Below are 19,585 nucleotides of genomic sequence, written 5' to 3' on the forward strand. Positions count from 1 at the left end.
GCGCGCACGCACGCACACGCACACGCACGCATTAGTGCAATAAAATTTATTCAACAAATATGTTAAATGTCGTGTGCAAACCAGTCGTTATCCTTCTTTATCCCATGTACTACTCTAAAAAAAAAGTATTCTATTTGCAAAGTGATTTTTCTCATAGTCTCATATTCTAAGCGAAGCCTTTTACAGAAAAAGAATTCCTCTTTCTATAAAGCGATTAAAGTGAAGCATTCGTCTAAAATTTATTAGATATTATTCTGCTTTCCTCTTATTTCAAGAAGATTTCCTCTTATATCGATGAATTTTGCTCTTATATGAAGAGGAATATGTTGATTTGAATAACGGCTTCTTTTGTTCAGTCATGCTCTACCTCCAGATATAAAAGAAAAAATAATCATATGCTCATGGGTCAGAATATTTGGAACGCTTTTTAAAAAAGGTATGTGTGTTGCTGTAACATATAAAGAAAGATAATTTATCTATATATGATCAAATATAGTTTATAATCTATTGCAAGAAGTTGAATAATATATTCATTCTTTTAACTATATTTCATACAATTAGTTACGATGAACATCTTTGTACTTATGAAGTCCATAACAAAACTGTATGAAAATTTATTTATTATGATGATTTTATTTCATTCGTACCTATTTATTATAGAAGTGGAGCCAGAAGTACATCTATACAGGTGTCCCATTTTAATGTCCCACCCCAAATAACTCTTCAGTATTGAAGTTTCAAGAAAAATGATCTGAATAAAAGTTGTAAGGATTTAAATGAGCTACCTTATGATGACCTTAACTTTAACCTTGACCTCTATTTTCAAGGTCATTTGAAGGTCAACTTGCGTTTTTTAAATGGGGACCCTTATTTTTTATTACACCGTTTTTTTCTACTAGTTAATTTGAACAACTTTTGTCTAAAACATTTTTTTATTTGTCTACTATTTTTTGAGATATTTGAGGAAAACTTGATAATTTTTTCAATATTTAACTTACGATATCTCGCTAATTATTTCGCAAAAGAAAAAGTGGTACTAGACTTTCTTGCTTTATTTAGTCTCAAGAATATATTGTTACAATAGTGCCTTGACTTTTGTTAACTTACTGATTTTTGGAAATTTCAAAATCATCAAATTAACAAAAAGCAGGGCGCTATTGTAACAATATATTCTTAAGACTAAATAAAGCAAGAAAGTCTAGTACCACTTTTTCTTCCGACAAATAATTAGCGAGATATCGTAAATTAAATATTGAAAAAGTTATCAAGTTTTCCTCAAATATCTAAAAAAATATTAGACAAATAAAAAAATGTTTTAGACAAAAGTTCAAATTAACTAGTAGAAAAAAAACGGTGTAATAAAAAATAAGGGTCCCCATTTAAAAAACGCAAGTTGACCTTCAAATGACCTTGAAAATAGAGGTCAAGGTCAAAGTCAAGGTCATCATAAGGTAACTCACTTAAATCCTTACAACTTTTATTCAGATCATTTTCTTTGAAACTTCAATACTGAAGAGTTATTTGGGGTGGGACATTAAAATGGGACACCCTGTGTATACCAAGTTTTCCAAAAACAACGGATACCCCCTATCTCAGAATCTATATATTATAGGGAAAAATGATCCGAACAAAAGTTTTAGGGTTCATAAAGTTCTGTTTTCTTGTGACTTCAAATTTGACCTTGATCTCGACCTTAAAGGTCATTTGAAAGTCAATTTGCGTTTTTTAAATAGGGGAGACCCCTATTTTTTATTACACTGTTTTTTTTCTATCAATTAATTTGAACAACTTTTGTCTAAAACATTTTTTTATTTGCCTAATATTTTTTGAGATATTTGAGGAAAACTTGATAACTTTTTCAATATTTAACTTATGATATCTCGATAACTATTTGTCGGAAGAAAAAGTAGTACTAGACCTTTCTGCTTTATTTAGACTCAAGAATATATTGTTACAATAGTGCCCTGATTTTTGTTAATTTCATGATTTTGAGATTTCCAAAAGTCAGTAAGTTCAAGGTCAAGGTCAAATTTGAGGTCACAAAAAAACAGAACATTATGAACCCTAAAACTTTTGTTCGGGTCATTTTTCCCTATAATGCATAGATTCTGAGATAGGGGGGGAGGTCCATTACTTTTGAAAAACTTGGTATATTATTTTTTACTATATACGTTATAATAATTTTTTCAAATTAACAAGTATAATCAGTAAGAATAAAGTACAGGAAGAATAAATAATAATCCTCTTAAAAAGAGATTAAATAATCTGTGTATAAAAGGAAATTTATATTAAAATCAATAAGATTTGCGTTATACATATAACATATAATTCTTCTAACTTTAAGAATAATGTTTATATTTTCTCCTAATTTTAAAGGAATCCTCTTGAAGCCGTATATAAGAGTAAAATCCTCTAAAATTTAGATGATTCCGCATGTTCTGAAATTACTTTTAATCCCGAAACTTCGATCAGCGGAACAACTCTATATATCTCAACATGTATCTCATAATTTATTATTTATGAAATATAAGATGTTATGATATATCGCATATACCATAATGCGATGAAACGTAAAAATATGTTACGATTGGTTCACCGAAAGAAATTTATTCTTATTTTAAGATTTTCCCACTTATAGTTAGAATATCTCCCTCTACAATAGGCACCAAAAGAATTTTCTTAATTTAAGTGGGGAATCCTCTTAATATGAGAATAAGCAGATATTCTTAACAGTATAAGCAAATATTCTTAATGTACATATGCCTATAATATAATCCCAGCAAACACAATGTTACATATAACGTATATGTTAGTTGTAATTTCATATTCAACAATATAACTGTTATATAACACGTGTGTTATATAACAGTTACATTGTTGAGTAGGAAATTATAGCTAACATGTACGTTACATGTAACATTGTGTTTGCTATGGAATAGTACTATTTATTTAAATAATTCAAAATAACACAAACACGTATTATTACACTACTATATTTTTATTACATTATATTATATTATATTATATTATTACATTATATTTTTATTACATTTTGTTACATTATATTATATTATAAAGCATGTCTGAATGATATATATGAGTTGCCATCAGCTCCTATTCTATAAGAAATTGGATAAAATGAAATTAAATCATGGTAATTTTTATAAAACCACTGCATAGTTTGAGTCACTTCATAGCAATGTAGATGGCTATTGAACCCTACAGTGTGTAATCCTAATAAAATTAAACCTGCGTTATTTATTAGTTGTGGTTTTACAATCCAATGCACTAATCCGAACGAAGGCAAATCGTCATCAGAATTTATCGCAAGCACCATATTTTTTTCATACATAGTATTACAGATTGTTGCTTTTGTAACTACTGCAGAATTTTCAAGACCAGGAGGTAATATTGAAAATCATTATAGTTATAGCAGTCTGTTATAATTGTTTCTTTAGAATGGAAAACTATATCCGGTGAGAAGCCTTGTTTAGATAAAAAACGAGCAGAAAGACTAAGAGAATATTTTTTAGCCACTGTTAGCGGTAGGTTTCTTCGCGATTGTGTTGCCTTTGCTACTTGCTTGACTACTGACCGATGTTTTCCTTCCATTCGCATTGACCATACATGAATCAGAGGACCAGTTAAATTTGAAATCCTGGGATAGTGCACCATAAAATGGTGTTTAGGTTTTAATGACTTGGATAGTAATTTGCAATATAAATCATAATGCTCAGCGATCAAAGTTGCAAGATAGATATTTACATTCCCATCAACAAAAGGAGCAGTAATAATATATACAATTTGGACAAGACAAACGCACAAATGCCATATTTCCTCCGCCTCAGGCACCAAATCTCCAATCATGAGACCAAAATGTCGAACAAAAAACAACATTTCTGGTACAAACATTTTCAGTTTCTTCCTTCGAATATGATCAGATGTTATAATGGATGGCTTATTACCTCTCTCGAAACCATAATCAAAATTTTGTATTCGATCATTAACATTATCAAGAGAAAAATATCGTTTAATAAAAATCAGTTCTTCTAAAATAGCACATAGATCGTAATGACAAACACCTTCTAATAAGTCGTGCATTATATCTACAACAGAATTACTAGTAACGTGATAGGTTTGAAGTTCATTGCAAATACATCGATCTTTAATACCTGTTAATGCTACATTGTTAGTGACAATATCAGCTTCGTAATTTTGCCTGTCACGTAAAAGCAAATACATTTTCTCTCGTTTGTCTTTTTATTGTTTCCTTATGTTCTTTACAAAATCGACAGTAAAAATGTGCGTTGAAAGATTCAATAAAACCGGTAATAGAATGGAATCCTAAATTGTCTGCAAGAAGTAAACACAAACAAAAGTAAACCTGTTGGTAACCAATTGCTGTACGCACTAGTATACCATTGCCTTCGAGGTTCTTGATTTCATCTATAACTGGACGAAAAGTACTTTCATTGTTCATATGTCTGTCATCTGATAAAAATATGGAGGATACGGAAATATTTTCAAGAGTGGGCAGATAGTGCTGAGGAATGCAGGAAATTTGATAATACTCCGAGACTGTGAGCACCTGAATGCGAACCTGTTTGATTATCAGGTTCCATACTATCAAAGTATAAACACAAAGGCAACAATAAACGGTTATTGAAATATACATTTTTCGTATTTTGCCATAAAGGACTCTGTATTATATTAGTAAACTCGTTTGAATGATTTAGACTATCAATATTGGCCTAATACTATTGAAGACACCTGGCAACTCTAAAAATTCTTTCAAAACATGCCTCATTGGAATGTATTGACCTGTCAATTCTATTGGTGTTAAAATGGGAATTCCCCTAACTTTTATCATTTTTTCTGTAACTCCAATTCTATAAGACTGAGGGCACACATAAGAGTGACTTGCTTCAAGAGCATTAATTCTTTGTGTTTCAGTTTCCAAACCTTGAAATATATTTCGCATTGCACTGAACATTTCACTCAGTTGTTGCATATTATCCTCCCTCTGATCAATACCTTGCAACATAGACAATGTTTTTGATTTTAGCATTGTAATGAAACCTCCAGAAACAAATTCAGAAAAATATTTTATAATTTGTTGTATATGTGTTCTGTTTAAGGTGCTACAAGCGTATAACTTGGCTATCAATGTTCTTGATGACTCAAATATAACCTTTTTGAAATCAAATACAGTAAAAGCAACATGATGTATAATCTCAATTTGTTCATCTTGGTCATTATTATCAATTTGTTGGGGAGCATGTCTTACATTGACATCTAACTCTACATTTTCATTTATAAGTTCCAAATGAGCCTGCATGTCATCAACCATGAGAGCAGAATGTTTATCATTTAAATGTTTTCTAAACACCTTTACTGAATTGTACTCTCTACTACAGCCATCTTGAACGCATTTGTATACACTAAAAACGTTATATAAGTGAATTATTTGTAAATGGCAGCACAATGCTGCAATGGTAGGCAAGCGAAAGTGGCAGTCACTGCAAATATATTCCATTTCTTTGTACAATATCTCTATTAATCACTACGTTTCGAATATAATCCTTTCAAAGAACTGAATATAGTTGTCACGCGAGGAATGATCTCATCTCCTTCTAGATACATGTCATAAAAGATTTGTTGAATAAACAACCAAACCGCTCGGCATTGTTTCGGATATGCAGCACCGAGTATGAAATGCTTTAAAGCACATATCTAAAGCCTTTAATAGAGTACGGAGCTGATATTGCACGTTGTCTATTTGCACATAACTGCCAGTAATACAAGATAAAGTCGGACCAACAAATATCAACATAGGTTGCAAGCTTAGACCTCTACTTTCTAACCAGGTTTTATGTGCGTCTAGTTGTCTAGTTGTCAAATCCCCTGGAATCTTTTGAAAAATGTTTTAAAAACAATTAATTAGTACATTTTAATATTATTAGAACATAAATACTTGATAGCAATGATACTTACAGAGACATGGAGAATAAAGGTCTTCCTCAGCTCTGCAATCGATGGCACACCTACACTTGTACCTCTTGTCCTCTTACAACAAAGAGAAGGTAGCAAATGTAATAGAATCATATCATTTGTGTCTGAACAAAAATATATACTATAAATTCAATAAGTAGGTACATTGTACTAAGAATATAAGAAATATTCGTGTACAAGAATAGTAAAGCATAATAACATATATAAATTCAATAAATAGGTACATTGTACTAAGAATATAAGAAATATTCGTGTGCAAGAGTAAAGCATAAATGTATTGTTTTGTAAATACCAGCATCTGCAGTAGCCAAATCTATTATATAAGTAGCTTCTTACCAAACTCGTCAGAGTTACTAATTTCTATAGTTAGAAGCTCAATCAATGCTTTTTTAGTTGCATCCCACTTTGAAATTAAACCGTCTTTTCTTCCAGGATATAATTCCTTGAAATCTTGCTGAATCTATAAATAAAGTCACGTAATCACATATTTTGCAGAAACGAGATAAGTATATAAAAATAGAATAAAAGCATTTTACATAAAATATAAAATATCAATATGCTCACTAAGAAGTGTGCATTAGGTAATCGTAGCACATTCCATTTTTTGAAATAATCAATAACAGATACAACCGATTCTTTTGACGCTTGTGACGATTTTTTCTTCCGCGGTTGCGATAGCTGAGGTCGGCTATCAGTAAGATATTTACGACGAACAGAGTGTGTCACTGACCACTTGTGTAAGATTTCAGGCCAAGATTTAATGCTATCATGTTTTAAGCAAGTAATTGCATTTTGAACTGAAATGTTAGTAGGGTCACAACTGCCTAAAAAATTGAAAAAGTACATGATGCGACAGAAGTTTTAGCTGGTCTCTAAACATTCAATTGCCAATAGAATCTTGTTTTGTATGTACGAGTTAGTGTGGGAAAAAGCGAACTTGTTACAATATTATTACCTGTTAACGTTGCGGGGTAGATGATTTGACCACCACTTGGGACAAAAATAGACGTTTTAGAGAACGATGTTTTCAAGGAACCAGCAGCTTTCTTTTTAACTTGATATTTAATATTTCTTATTTTATCAGGAAGTTTTCCTAACGCATTTCAATGTCGGCCTACTGGTGGACAGTAATATAATTCCTGAATTGCAGATAAAAACCATTTATATACAATCAATATTAATAATTTCAGCGAATATTTTGAATATAAGGGAATCTTATGTATATGTGCTTAAGTGTGCCTAAGCATATATTTCAAAGCAATCAAATACACCAAATTTACCTTTCTCTCACTTGGAAAGAGCTGACATAGCTTATTTGCTACGATATTATATTCTGAAGTTGTAGGTCTGTCTTATAAGATCCACAATAAAACATATTAGAAGTCATATTATGTTTTATAAAAGTCATATTTTTTATAAAAAAAGCTAATGAAAATAATACTTACAAATCATTCAATTTCAATATTGTATTAACCATTGCTTCAGTTATGGCAGATCTATCGGATTCTGTTAGCATCCCTTGTCTCTCATAATTGCGAAAAACGGTATCACTTTTTAAAGAATAAGTCTTTAAAAGTTCTTTGTAATCCTATATAAAAGAATAAAAATACAAAAAATAAAAATAATAATTATTAAATATATATAGTTTTATATGAAACGCAATAGCACTTATTTAAATCTATTTTAGTTATTAAAGTTATATACACACATAAGGAACGTTCTTTGTGTTAAAAAGGCCATTCCTTCTTCCTATTTCAATCTTCGAAATAAATAGTTATTGAAAAAATCCTCAACGAAGCTAAACACAGGAAAAATGTATGTCATTTGGTCTGGCGTTGGATGACCATCAAACAGAATCAACCCAAATAACGCATAGAAATAAGAAAAGAGTACGTGCATATTTGGGCTCTCTCCGCACGCACATACACATAAACAAAATTAGCCTTCTTGACAGAGAACGTGCCATATATTTATATTTTACTGTTTACAATAATTACGAACCAAAACTGCCAACTCTTCACAAGCTTTCTCGGCTGTAAAGTGTCGGCTTGGCTGACAGATATTATCGGTCTTCCTTTTCGTAGAAGTGGATGGTAGAGGTTGAGGGTCAATAATCTCAGAATCAATATTCTCAGAAAGTGCAATCTGAAAAAAGAAGAAATATTTCATTCTAAAAGGTAATTAGAATATATATTATAAAATAAAAAAAATTCTTCTTACCTTTGTGGAAGCTTCTGGTATTTCAGAAATCACAGTACTTGCATTCAGTGCTCTCTTTATTGTGTCATCTGTAATTTCAATTACTAAGTCCTCTGTACTAGTTGCCAAAATCTGACGTTTCTTACAGGCCTGCAAATAATAATTCAAGGACATATTAATTTCAATACCATAAAAATACTTATTCATGCACAAAATATCTCAGACAGCACATATGTTCAAAATCGGGACATAAGACGCCTTTTAGACGTCTTTAAGTCTTAAAAAGCAAAAATATAAATATAAATAAATAAAAAGCAAAAATATATGCATCAAAGAACATGCCACATTGAGAAATAATACCTCTTGTTGGTCAATATCTACTACCAGATACCAGATACCAGATGCTTTCAACTGGATAAAAAACCCGCTTGCAATCCTATCTGAGGAATTAATTCCTTAATTAAATCCTCATCTAGAACAAGGAACCTTCTCATGCTTGTTATTTTTTGATCTGGGAAATATGAAATGGGATAGATAGAAAGTAGGAGATACAAGCAGACATTAACAAAAATATAATGTGCGATGATATGATAAGTGTGATATAAAACATTATTAGCAATTATACAAAAAATTAAAAATATCTTACAATACATTATCAAAGGAAGATTGCCCAGACAACATATATTTTTAAAGAATGTCTTACAGATGTCTAAAAAATGTTCTCAGGTTGTCCCCACAAACTTCTTTGAAAATATATGCTGTCTAAATATAAACCCAAAAAGATATTTCTCATGAATATTAAACACGTGTAATGTTAGAAAAATATTACCCATTCAGCAAAAGAGAAGAAAGTATTTCAAAACGGTACACTATATGAGTGCAACAGAAATCTTAGAATAGATGAAGGTTTGATTAGGTTGAATTATGATAAGTATTATATTATAAATAGGACATTGCAGCACATATACAGGTCACCTCGGTCACCAGATCTAACTCCTCTTGATTATTATCTATCGGGACACCTGAAGAGTAAGGTTTACAAAATAAAACTTGAAAGCATCCAAGAATTGATACAGCGAATAAGGGATGAAATAGATTTGATACCTTTTGAGACGAATCGTAGAGCCACTTCTGCATTCTATCAAAGATTGACATATTGTCAGGAAATAAATGGCAGCCACTTTCAGCATTTACTTTAATACACTGAGTAAAATTTATTTTAAAACACGGAGTAAAAGGTTTTGAATCATTAAAGAGAGATGACAGTTTTCAATCGTCTGTTTTGCAACCTATCACGACTATACATACAATACATTCACACTTGTTTAGCCACACGCACGCACATATATACGCACGCACACACACACACATACACAAAAACACACACACACATACAAGGGATCAGATTCATGCCACTTCCACGCAGTTGATCCTGGATAACACTAAGTGCATGAAATTTCGAAAATTGAACGGCCGCCATTTTTTATGGGGGGATCGTAGCGACTTAAAATTTTAAGGGTGTGTTTGTTATGAAAAAACCTTTCAAATGAGCCCCCACTCGACCCTTAATCCAATTTAAAACTTTTAACCCCCTTTTATCCCCGCGTACCAGGGGGTGGGGAATGATCGGTATCCATGTCATAGGGTAGCTTTTTTGAAAAATCAAAATACGTGTTTTACCGTTTTTTTATATTTTCATTTTTACAAAAATTATTTAAGAGTTTCCACACTTTTGACAAACCCTGTATAAGAAAAATACGAACATGTCGGTCTCAACCAGAAAACACAACCAGTCAAACAGAAAAAAGATAAAGACTATTGAGATCTTAACCTAGAAAGGATAATGTATATTTCTTATCTTACTTTTGAACAGGTCCAATAAATCGGTTAGATCCTCTTCTTCTAACCACTGGAATATTTCGTCGTTCATTGTTGTATTGATATTGATATTGAGCGCAATATCAACACGTATTTTAATGTCACTGACAATATTATTAATATTTTGCGAACTCTTCAGTTCAGTTCTGTTATATGTGGTTCCTGACAAATTAAAGTACGTCCACACACTATTCTCCAGCTTTTTGGCAAGACAGTTCTCCTGGTTGATACGAGGATATTCGAAAAATTAACGATTATGAAGGTAAAAGAAACAGGGACAACGCGTAAAAGACTTTTTGCGAACACTTGAAGAGCGCACGACATAAGATAGGTAATAAGTTATGAGTAAATAACGTGAAAATCGTCGATTATCGCAATTCTTCTACACGCGTACGCGCATACGTATAAAAATTAAAAATATATTCTTTACTTAAGAATAAACTTAAGAATATATATTCTCAACAAATGGTTAAGAATATATTCAAAACAAGTCTTAAAAACGTTAAGAATATATTCTTAATGTTTCAGAAGTTATTCTATATCCTTTAACGTAAGAGAAAAATATTCTTATTTGTTAAGAATATCGTTAAGAAGATCTAAGAAGAATATATATCTCTTATTTCAAGAATATGATTTTTTCGGTGTTGTAATGTAAATGGATAGGCGGGATATTTACAGGACACGTTTTCGATAAATACACAATATTTTATATTGATATAATGTCTCACGTCCGAAAAAGGGTAAGACGCTTTCCATATACCGTCGTTGGAGAGAAATGTGTTACTTACATGTAGCGCAATATTAACGAGACGAACGTGTCTAACTCTGCAAAGTCTCGAGTTTTCTGAAAACTCACGCTTTTCATGTCGCTCGTTGCTTAACGCACTCGACACAGCACGGTAAAATAAAAGGAGAGAGAGAGAAACCGCGGAAAATTTCCGTATTATGATATATTACAGTAACTTACAAGAGTACAATGATCGTACAATCACGCATACGGGTAATCTTTAATCATAAAACCACGCCAGAGAACGAAATCTCCCGCGTGCTAATACGAGGAAACGATAACCTAATGATAATAATAATAATAATAATAATAGCTTAGCGTAACTTAAAGCGCTTGTGTGAAATTGAAAGGAGCGCTTATCGAACGACGTGTGTATCGTTTTAAAACGAATGTGCGAAGCGAACGCTTTGTTCAAAGAGTAAAGCTATATAGCTACAATAATATGCTTAAAAAAAGAAGTTTCATCCAAATTAACGAAGCGGTAAAAAAGGAGAGAACTTGTAAAAATCGGAGATTTATACAAAAGTCCTTAAAAAAATCTAACGAAGATATTGAAGAGTCCCTCGACACCTCAGTGATGCTTTCAATTCGTGTTTTTTGTCTTTGTACTTATATATGATAAAATCGCGAAAGCGGCGCGCTTCGTCGGCGAACTGAACGACAAAAACGAAGAGAAAGAAGAGACAACGGGGTTGAAACGAGCAGATCGAATAAAGGCCTCGAAGAGTGCGCGACTTTTGAGAAGGTTTGGATGAATGAAGGTGTTTGAGGGATGGAGTCCTTCAGAACGGAAAGAGCAAATATCCTGGTTGTTCTCACTGTGCCTCAATTCCTCTTAATTAATTTGCCCATTGCTGATCCTCACCACGAGAAAGAGCTCATATCTCTCGAAGACACTTTACAATCGGAATCCGAAAGATTAAAAATGCCTCTTATCGCTAGGATAAAGTCTCTCTACGATTTGCGTTTAGCACCTTGAATCATCCATACTTTCGAGTGCATTTAATTAACGCGGCCGCGACAGTCGTTCTTCTCGGCGAGGGAGTCACAAAATTTGTGCTGGCGCGAGAACGGACGACCGTATTTGGCTGCATGATTGCGAGAAGACCGTAGCCTGGATTTTAAAAGACTCTTAAAACTTAATATTTGTCTATGGAAAATTTGACAGGTGAAAGCTGTGTGATAAATATGAAATTAGCAAAGAAGTCGCTAAAATCTAGCGTCGATAATCCCTAGTCTCGTCTTCTTCTTTTTCGTTGAGGTACAATAGCCCGCTGTGCATGATTCGACACAGGAAATAGTTCCCGCGCGAAAGGTTAACATCCAAAAAAATATTCTATTTGTAAAGTGATTTCTCCCATGGTCTCATATTCTAAGCGAAGCCTTTTACAGAAAAAGAATTCCTCTTTCGATAAAGCGATTAAAGTGAAGCACTCGTCTAAAATTTATTAGATATTATTCTGTTTTCCTCTTATTTCAAGAGGATTTCCTCTTGTATCGATGAATTTTCCTCTTATATGAAGAGGAATATGTGTTGGTTTGAATGACGGCTTCTTTAGTTCAGTTATGCTCTACTTCCAGATATAAATGAAAAAATAACCATATGCTCACGGGTTATAGAATATTTGGAACGCTTTTTAGAAAAGGTATGTGTGTTACTGCAACATATAACGAAGATAATTTACCCATATTTGGTCGAATACAGTTTATAATCTATTGCAAGAAGTTGAATAATGTATTCTTTCTTTTAACTATGTTTCATATAATTGGTTATGATGAACATCATTCATTGTAGCTATGAAGTCCATAACAAAACTGGTTGGAAATTTATTTCGAATATTATTACGATGATCTTCTTTCATTCATGCCTACTTATTGTAGAAATGAAGCCAGAAGTACATCTATATATATGTTACTTTTCGCTATATATTATAATAATTTCTTAAACATATAAATAAGAATAAAATACGGTAAGAATAAATAATAATTCTCTTAAAAAAAGATCAAATAATCTGTGTATAAAAGGAAATTTATATTAAAATCAATAAGATTTGCATTATAACATATAATCCCTTTAACTTTAAGAATAATGTATTTATAATATTTTCCTCTTAATTTTAGAAGAATCCTCTTGAGGTCATATATAAGAATAAAATCCTCTAAAATTTAAATGATTTCGTTCTGAAATTACTTTTTTTAGGTGTTTAACGCGGAAGCGACACAGCTACGAATTACAAGTTCCAGACTAGATCCCGAGTTCTTGGAGATGTCCGCGAGCCCCCAAGGTCAACTTTCCTGCCTAAATCGTTCATATATAAAATATCGCTTCTTACCGATACTTGTACACACGACGCGAACATCGTCGACACGACACGCGCCGAACATTGCATGCGACACGGGCAAATGTAATGCGGTATACAAAATATCTCTCCATCTTTTTCGTACATGTACACGCAGTATCTTCGAATCTTTAGGATATCCGCGTTAATTCACTGTGGTCCATGAATTCCTGAAATAAACGTACGTACACTAAGCGACACACGGACTCTCCGGTCGCGATTACGTAAGCGATCGGGTTTTTAATTACGTGATTAACGCGGACCGGAGTCGCCCGCGTTCGCTCGCGCAGACCATTATTTTCTAAACACGTGATGTACGGGGTAAAATGTATTTTGTATTATACAATATAATCGCGTCGTGCAATTTCAGGTTTGTTCCGTGATTAAGCTCCGTTTATTGAGATCCTTGAGATATTTGTAGAGATAAATGCAGATAAAGCACAGCGCGCAAATGTCAATAAATTGTTTGTGTCCTAAATTAAAATCTTATCAAGCCTAAGAGACGATGATAAATTAAATCAGCGTGAGATAATGTATTTTTCCATTTTTTTCCACAGATTCACTCGATATCCTTGTGAATTTTCGAAAAACATATTCAAGAAAATGATTCTTGGAAGGAGTATGATAAAAATAAATTTCAATAAATGGAGCGTTATCAGGTACGAGTATTGAGAAGAAAATATACTATCTCTCTTTCTCTAATTCTCTCTCTCCCTCTTTCTCACTGCTTTCTATCGTACAAATCTAAAAATATGAATTATCCTTGCGAGACACATGATATTACATAATAGAGATGTGCGAATCAAGAATTTTTATGTCGAATCGAATCGAATCGAATCGAATCTCATTTTTTAAATCCGAATTCGAATGAAATCGAATCTGACCATTAAAAAATTTAACATGGCTATTAAACATGCAAATAATGATGGAAGATTTTAATATGAAAGGGAATAGGTATTGATATTGTAATATCATCTTAAAGTAAAATATATATTTAAATATCTAAAGTAATTTATAATTAAGTTATTAATTATAAGTTAAATTAATTACAAGTTAAAGGTTCAAACATACAGATGGTCCAGATGGCCCGTTTTATAGCTGATACGCGCAAACGCTAATGTATTTGATTCGTATTAAAAATTCGTATCATAAGGATTCAGATTCGAATCGAATCGAATTACATTAGATTCGATTCGATTCGATTCGAATTAGAATAGTTCGCACATGTCTATTACATAGGAAATCTAAATATATTTATCATAATCCTATCTGTATTGTTCTATATATATTTGGTCCAAAATATCTTCTAGGGATATAAAAAACGCTGAATATACAAAGTGGCGTGTCATGACACATCACGAGTCGTGCCATGTAGCTAATAGGCTGATCTTATCTCCCTAATTTTGACCCCTAGAAACTACAAGCGATGTTATATAATTGTACGTATCTCGAATGAAATGCACATTTTTTCGTATAATTTAGTTTCGCATCATCAGTTTTAGCCAATTACTCGTAAATTGCGCCAATCGCTGATTGAAACGAGTGTCAAGGCTTCTGTAGAGTATAGCCCGATAAGAACGCGCGTATCGATAGCACAATTTAAAATAGCAAGATTATTATTTTTTTACACGCAATATAACACTCACAAAATCGCGGCGGGGGGGGGGGGGGGAGAAAAAGAGTGTAAGAAAATCATCAAAAGTACTCTCTTCCTATCTTATCTCATGACCTCCCGATCAATTCGCACGTAGCTACGCAGTTATGTGATGCAAACGAATTCTACGGACGGTATCGAAAACAGTACGTCGAGTTTCGCTCCTTTTGTACTATGGATTTACCTTCGACGCATCTCTCGAAGGAAATCAGTCATCGCATTTTCTGCTTGCGTTTAGATTATTGCGTAATTATCATTTATTTCACAGAATGCCCCAAAGTCTCCGTGTATTTTTTCAATCGTAAATTTTACCGGGCATGCCAGAGCAGTTGACCTTTAGAATCCATCATTGACAGACATGATGAGATGTTCTGTGAATAAATATAATATAAGCGCAAATACTTTTAAGAATTTCACTTTTCAAAAATTTATTCACTTTTGTATTTTATCTCGCGTCGAAAATTTTGGCAAAACGTATTCCAAGCTTGTTGCTTGGCTAAGGCAACGTCAAAATCTTCTTCGAGCTTTCGAACTTCAAATTTTTTCTTCTTTGTATAGACGACGACAACGACGACGCGATTGTCGCATCTTCACGATCAACCGTAATCTTCTCGATAAGAAGAGACTGATTCTCTCGAAAAGAAAGATGTAAGGAACGGAAGCACTGCATTATTGGTCTTGGTAGACTCACACAAGTCTCTCATCCAGTGCATTTCATTCGTTATTTATATACACGTGTTGCTTTCTGTTTGCGTTTCTTCTGGATTAGATGTGTCCGGTCAATTCAGAGATCTCACTCCGACTGTCGCTTGATTGGAATTCGATAGCAAATTAATACCGTTTGTACATTAAAGGGGAAACTTGACTTTGACACATTCAGGCGTTTAATTAAGGAGTATGAAACTTAATAGGAAATAACGCGCATATTTTATTCCTTATTGAAGGAATTAAGGAACGAGGAATCAGTTTTTTTTATCTCCTATTTCTACTTACTACGAAAAAGTTGTATCAAAAACTGTCGTTGAAAACAAAAGTATGCGAGAAGTGAAGGTCATCAGTCCGAAATGAAAGTCAAGTTCCTCAGTGATTCTGCACGCTTCGAGAACAAAGTGCATACCTAAACAGTACGAGTACAGAATATCATCTAACCCAAGGGCTAACAAAATGACACTGGACCCATTCAAGAGAAATGCAAGCGCGACGATACAAACGTCGACTTCGGGGTTGCCCTGGATCCGTCATCCGTGGCGGATCGTGCGCAATTCCTAAGAATGCTGGCACGGTACAATCTGAGATGGCAACGGGGGCGGCAACGGTGCATTTTCCTCGTGGATCATCACGAGCTTGCCGTACTTCACCATTCTTCTTCTCTGCTTGCACTGTAAGCAACCAAGATGTCGAATTTGAAAATGATCTCATCAGGTCGAGATCTTCAGGAGCGAAATTTCATCGTCGCAGAACAAATCTCTATCGCCCCTCTCCTCGCCTGCTCGCAAGATCTCATCGATATGTCACTTTATTGTCCTAGACTATCCTGAGGATTATTTAACATATAGACTAGATTAAACATCCTAAGTAAGTTTGAATAAATTTGAATAAGTTTTCTTGGTTTTCTCTCTTACCTGCGATGCCACTTCCGTCCAACTGCCGTTGCTGCTGCCGCTGTCGCTTCCGCTCGATGTGATCCCTTCCTCGAGGACCAGTTCTGTACCGAAACCTTCCACTTCCAAGTCCAGATAGAGCTGCCCGAGCTGATCGTTCACCAGCAGCGGTTGGTTGAAGTTCTTCATCGCGTCCATGTCAGCCTTCAGCACCTCGTTCAATGTCTTTGGATGCATCTGGTACTCGTAGATCAGTTCTGGCGTCAGTTGGACACCCTCCAGCCAAGGAGGATCCCTCCTTCGCATTCCTTGATGACACTTGGTATGCTCCTACGTGACAAAAAGTTTAATTAAATTTCACCACCGACCTCAAAGACGACAGAAAGGTCTAAAATATGTCTAAAAGACGAGGAGAATTTGTCTTTTTACCTCGGAGGAGACCTCGCACGTCTTCTGATCCGGATTGCAGCTGCTATCGCTGCTCTTGTAGAGGAAACTGCTGTAGAAACTGGACGAGCTTGACTCGTCGCCGTTGTAGTCCGTCGGTCGGTGTCCCTTCATAATCACCGGTGTCAATAAATCCACCACGCTTGAGCAACCGCCATCGTTGCTCACACACGACGAGAAGAGCTCCCCAGGCGACAGAACCTGACGGGGTGATTGAGATTGCGTGAATTTTTGCTTGAGATCCAAACTCTCAGGACTATAAATTTCGATACCAGTTTGTTAACTAGTTCCGCCCAATTGCAGCTGTTTTACCTTCTTGGAGGACTCGGACATGGCCATTATGCTTCCCGGCTCGGCCTTCACGCTGGTTGCTTGACTGGCCGGCCGTTTGCGATCCACACACTTGTCGTTGGACGGCTGCTGGTTCTCACGCGCCGCCGGCGCTTGCTCGGGTATCAAAAAGGGCCTGTACATCATCGCACGCGGCGGCGGTGCGCCGATCATCGCCGGATATATCACTCCGGCCATCGCCGTCGCGACATAGGACACTGGAACAAATACTGTAATTCTTTTATGACTGTATTATCGCATTGTGAAATAATATGCGATCTCAAACTGGTTCCTTCAATATACCATATTTGAAAGTTAATATTCAGCTTTCGAAGTCATTCAAAGTTGTCTCGAATCAAGAATAATTGTCTAGAGCAGAGGTTCCCAACCAGAGATGCTCGCTCCTGGGGATGCGAAAAAGCATCCTTGGGAGTGCGAGGAAAAGTTATTGTAATTAATAATGATTAAGATGAATTCTGGAATAATCCGGCATTTTTAACATCAAATTAAAAAAAATGTTATTAAAATTATATATTTTTTATCATTATAAAATTATATATTTTATATTATTAAAAATTAAATATCTTTTTTGATTTTTACCTTCTTACTTTAAAACCCTAACAACTAATTTGTACCATAAAACATACGAATAATTGTTTTTTGTAAGGGGTGCGAAGGTTCATTAATAAATTTTTAGGGGTACGAAATACAGAAAAGGTTGGGAAACTCTGGTCTATCAATAATCAATTTTATGATAGAACGCCTACTATAAGGATTTTGCTGCGTAGTCGGGGGTGGTCCCAGCTTCTCCTGGGGTGGTGACCTCGACGTTGCAGTCGACTCGCTGGCTTGTGGTATTGGCACATAGTACACGGGTATCACTGACGGCAGCAGCGGGAATCTAGGTATGGCCTCCGAATTGACACTGAAACACACGAGCACATTTAAGCCGACGATCGCTTCCACAGCGAACTTTCAAAAACGCGTATCCTTCTTTCAGGGTTGGAAAGTAACTCGTTGCTTGTAACGAAGTTACAGTTATTTTTTTTTTTTGGTAACTATAATCTAATTTTGTTCCGTTTTTTCCATCTGTAACTGTAACTTAATTTTATTACATTTGTTTGATAACAACTAATTTAATAGTTACTTTATATATTTCAAACTTAAGTTTCTGGCAGATCAGCATGATATAAAAGATTCAAGCAATGGATAAAATATCTCAATCTTCGGAGAAGGATTATGAAATGCCATGACCAGCATATGCAGAAATATTCGAGTTACAGAAAGAATTTGGAAATGAGAACAACTGAGCATTTTTCTGCAAAATATGCGTTGGCAAAAAAATTATTCATGCAAATAGAACTTCAACTGCAAATTTAAGAAAACATATGAGTGTATGTCTTTATTTATAAAATATCAATATATTTTTTAGTGAAAAAATCTAATTTTTGATGTTAAGATTACTTTCAGTATTTTTAGTATTTATTATCCTCATCAAACTCATTCACTTTCTTATAACTATTATTAATAGTCTTAAAGAATAAATATGAATTGCTTATTTAAATTAATGAATCTAATTAGTAAAAATTAAATACAATATGAGGAATATAATAATCAACAAACTGTTTTTATATAAAATTGAAGAAATTTACACAGTTAGAAAATTTAAAATAATAGCACAATTATTGTAAAAGAGTAACCGAAAAGTAACGACTTGTTACTTTCTAGATAACTATAACTGTAACATGTTATTTTTGAAGTTCAGTAACTTGTAACTGTAAGTAGTTACTTTTTCAGTGAAAAAAACTGTAACTCTCATAAGTAAGATACTTTTACGAAGTAACTTTCCCAACCGTTCTTTTTATTATTTCACACGCGGTTTTGCGTGACCTCGATATTACTAATATTCTCCACGTGATTTGCGTAATTGTCGGCTCACTTGTGCGGTGGAACACAGGGTTGAGTGGGCACAGAGGAGGGCACTGTGACTGACAACGGTGGCCACAGGTTGATATTCGCCCCAGTCTGCACTGCGGTCGATTGATCGAGGCTCATGCTGGTGACAGTCGTGGTGAGGTTCGCCGGACCCGCCGTGCTCGTCCTTGAGATCTTATCATGCTTCGACACCTGCACGCATGTATTACGAGATTCAGTCTCGTGTCTCTTTCATTTGTGTCATCGATTTTGAAAGCTTCCTTCATTCCTCTTTCTAACACTGGCATATTAAGACCAGAAAGAAGAAGAGAGATAACATTGCCAATTAATACGCTATTGCTGATTAATCGCTGCGAGATATTTAATTTGAGGACCCGGCACCGCGCCGGAAACCGACAAGATT

The 19,585-nt window shown here is 34.3% G+C and overlaps 1 protein-coding gene and 1 pseudogene across 6 annotated transcripts in view; both read right to left on the reverse strand.

The window, feature by feature from the left end:
* Positions 1 to 3,268: 3,268 nt before the first annotated feature.
* Positions 3,269 to 7,589, reverse strand: LOC109504134 (uncharacterized; annotated as a pseudogene).
* A 6,652-nt stretch (positions 7,590 to 14,241) lies between these two features.
* Positions 14,242 to 19,585, reverse strand: part of per (period circadian regulator) — a 38,619-nt gene continuing 33,275 nt past the window's right edge. For 3 of the 6 annotated variants that reach the window (XM_025297989.1, XM_025297988.1, XM_025297992.1), the window contains 6 exons: positions 19,187 to 19,374; positions 18,015 to 18,172; positions 17,230 to 17,477; positions 16,900 to 17,118; positions 16,492 to 16,800; positions 14,242 to 16,248 (listed from right to left, as the gene is read on the reverse strand). In XM_025297989.1, the coding sequence (XP_025153774.1) occupies positions 16,135 to 16,248; positions 16,492 to 16,800; positions 16,900 to 17,118; positions 17,230 to 17,477; positions 18,015 to 18,172; positions 19,187 to 19,374 (1,236 nt within the window). In that variant the 3' untranslated portion in view covers positions 14,242 to 16,134. The other 3 variants (XM_011145760.3, XM_025297991.1, XM_025297990.1) reach the window with 3 other exon arrangements.

Source organism: Harpegnathos saltator, unplaced genomic scaffold (assembly GCF_003227715.2).
Source record: "Harpegnathos saltator strain DR-91 unplaced genomic scaffold, Hsal_v8.6 scaffold202, whole genome shotgun sequence".
NCBI lineage: Eukaryota > Metazoa > Arthropoda > Insecta > Hymenoptera > Formicidae > Harpegnathos > Harpegnathos saltator.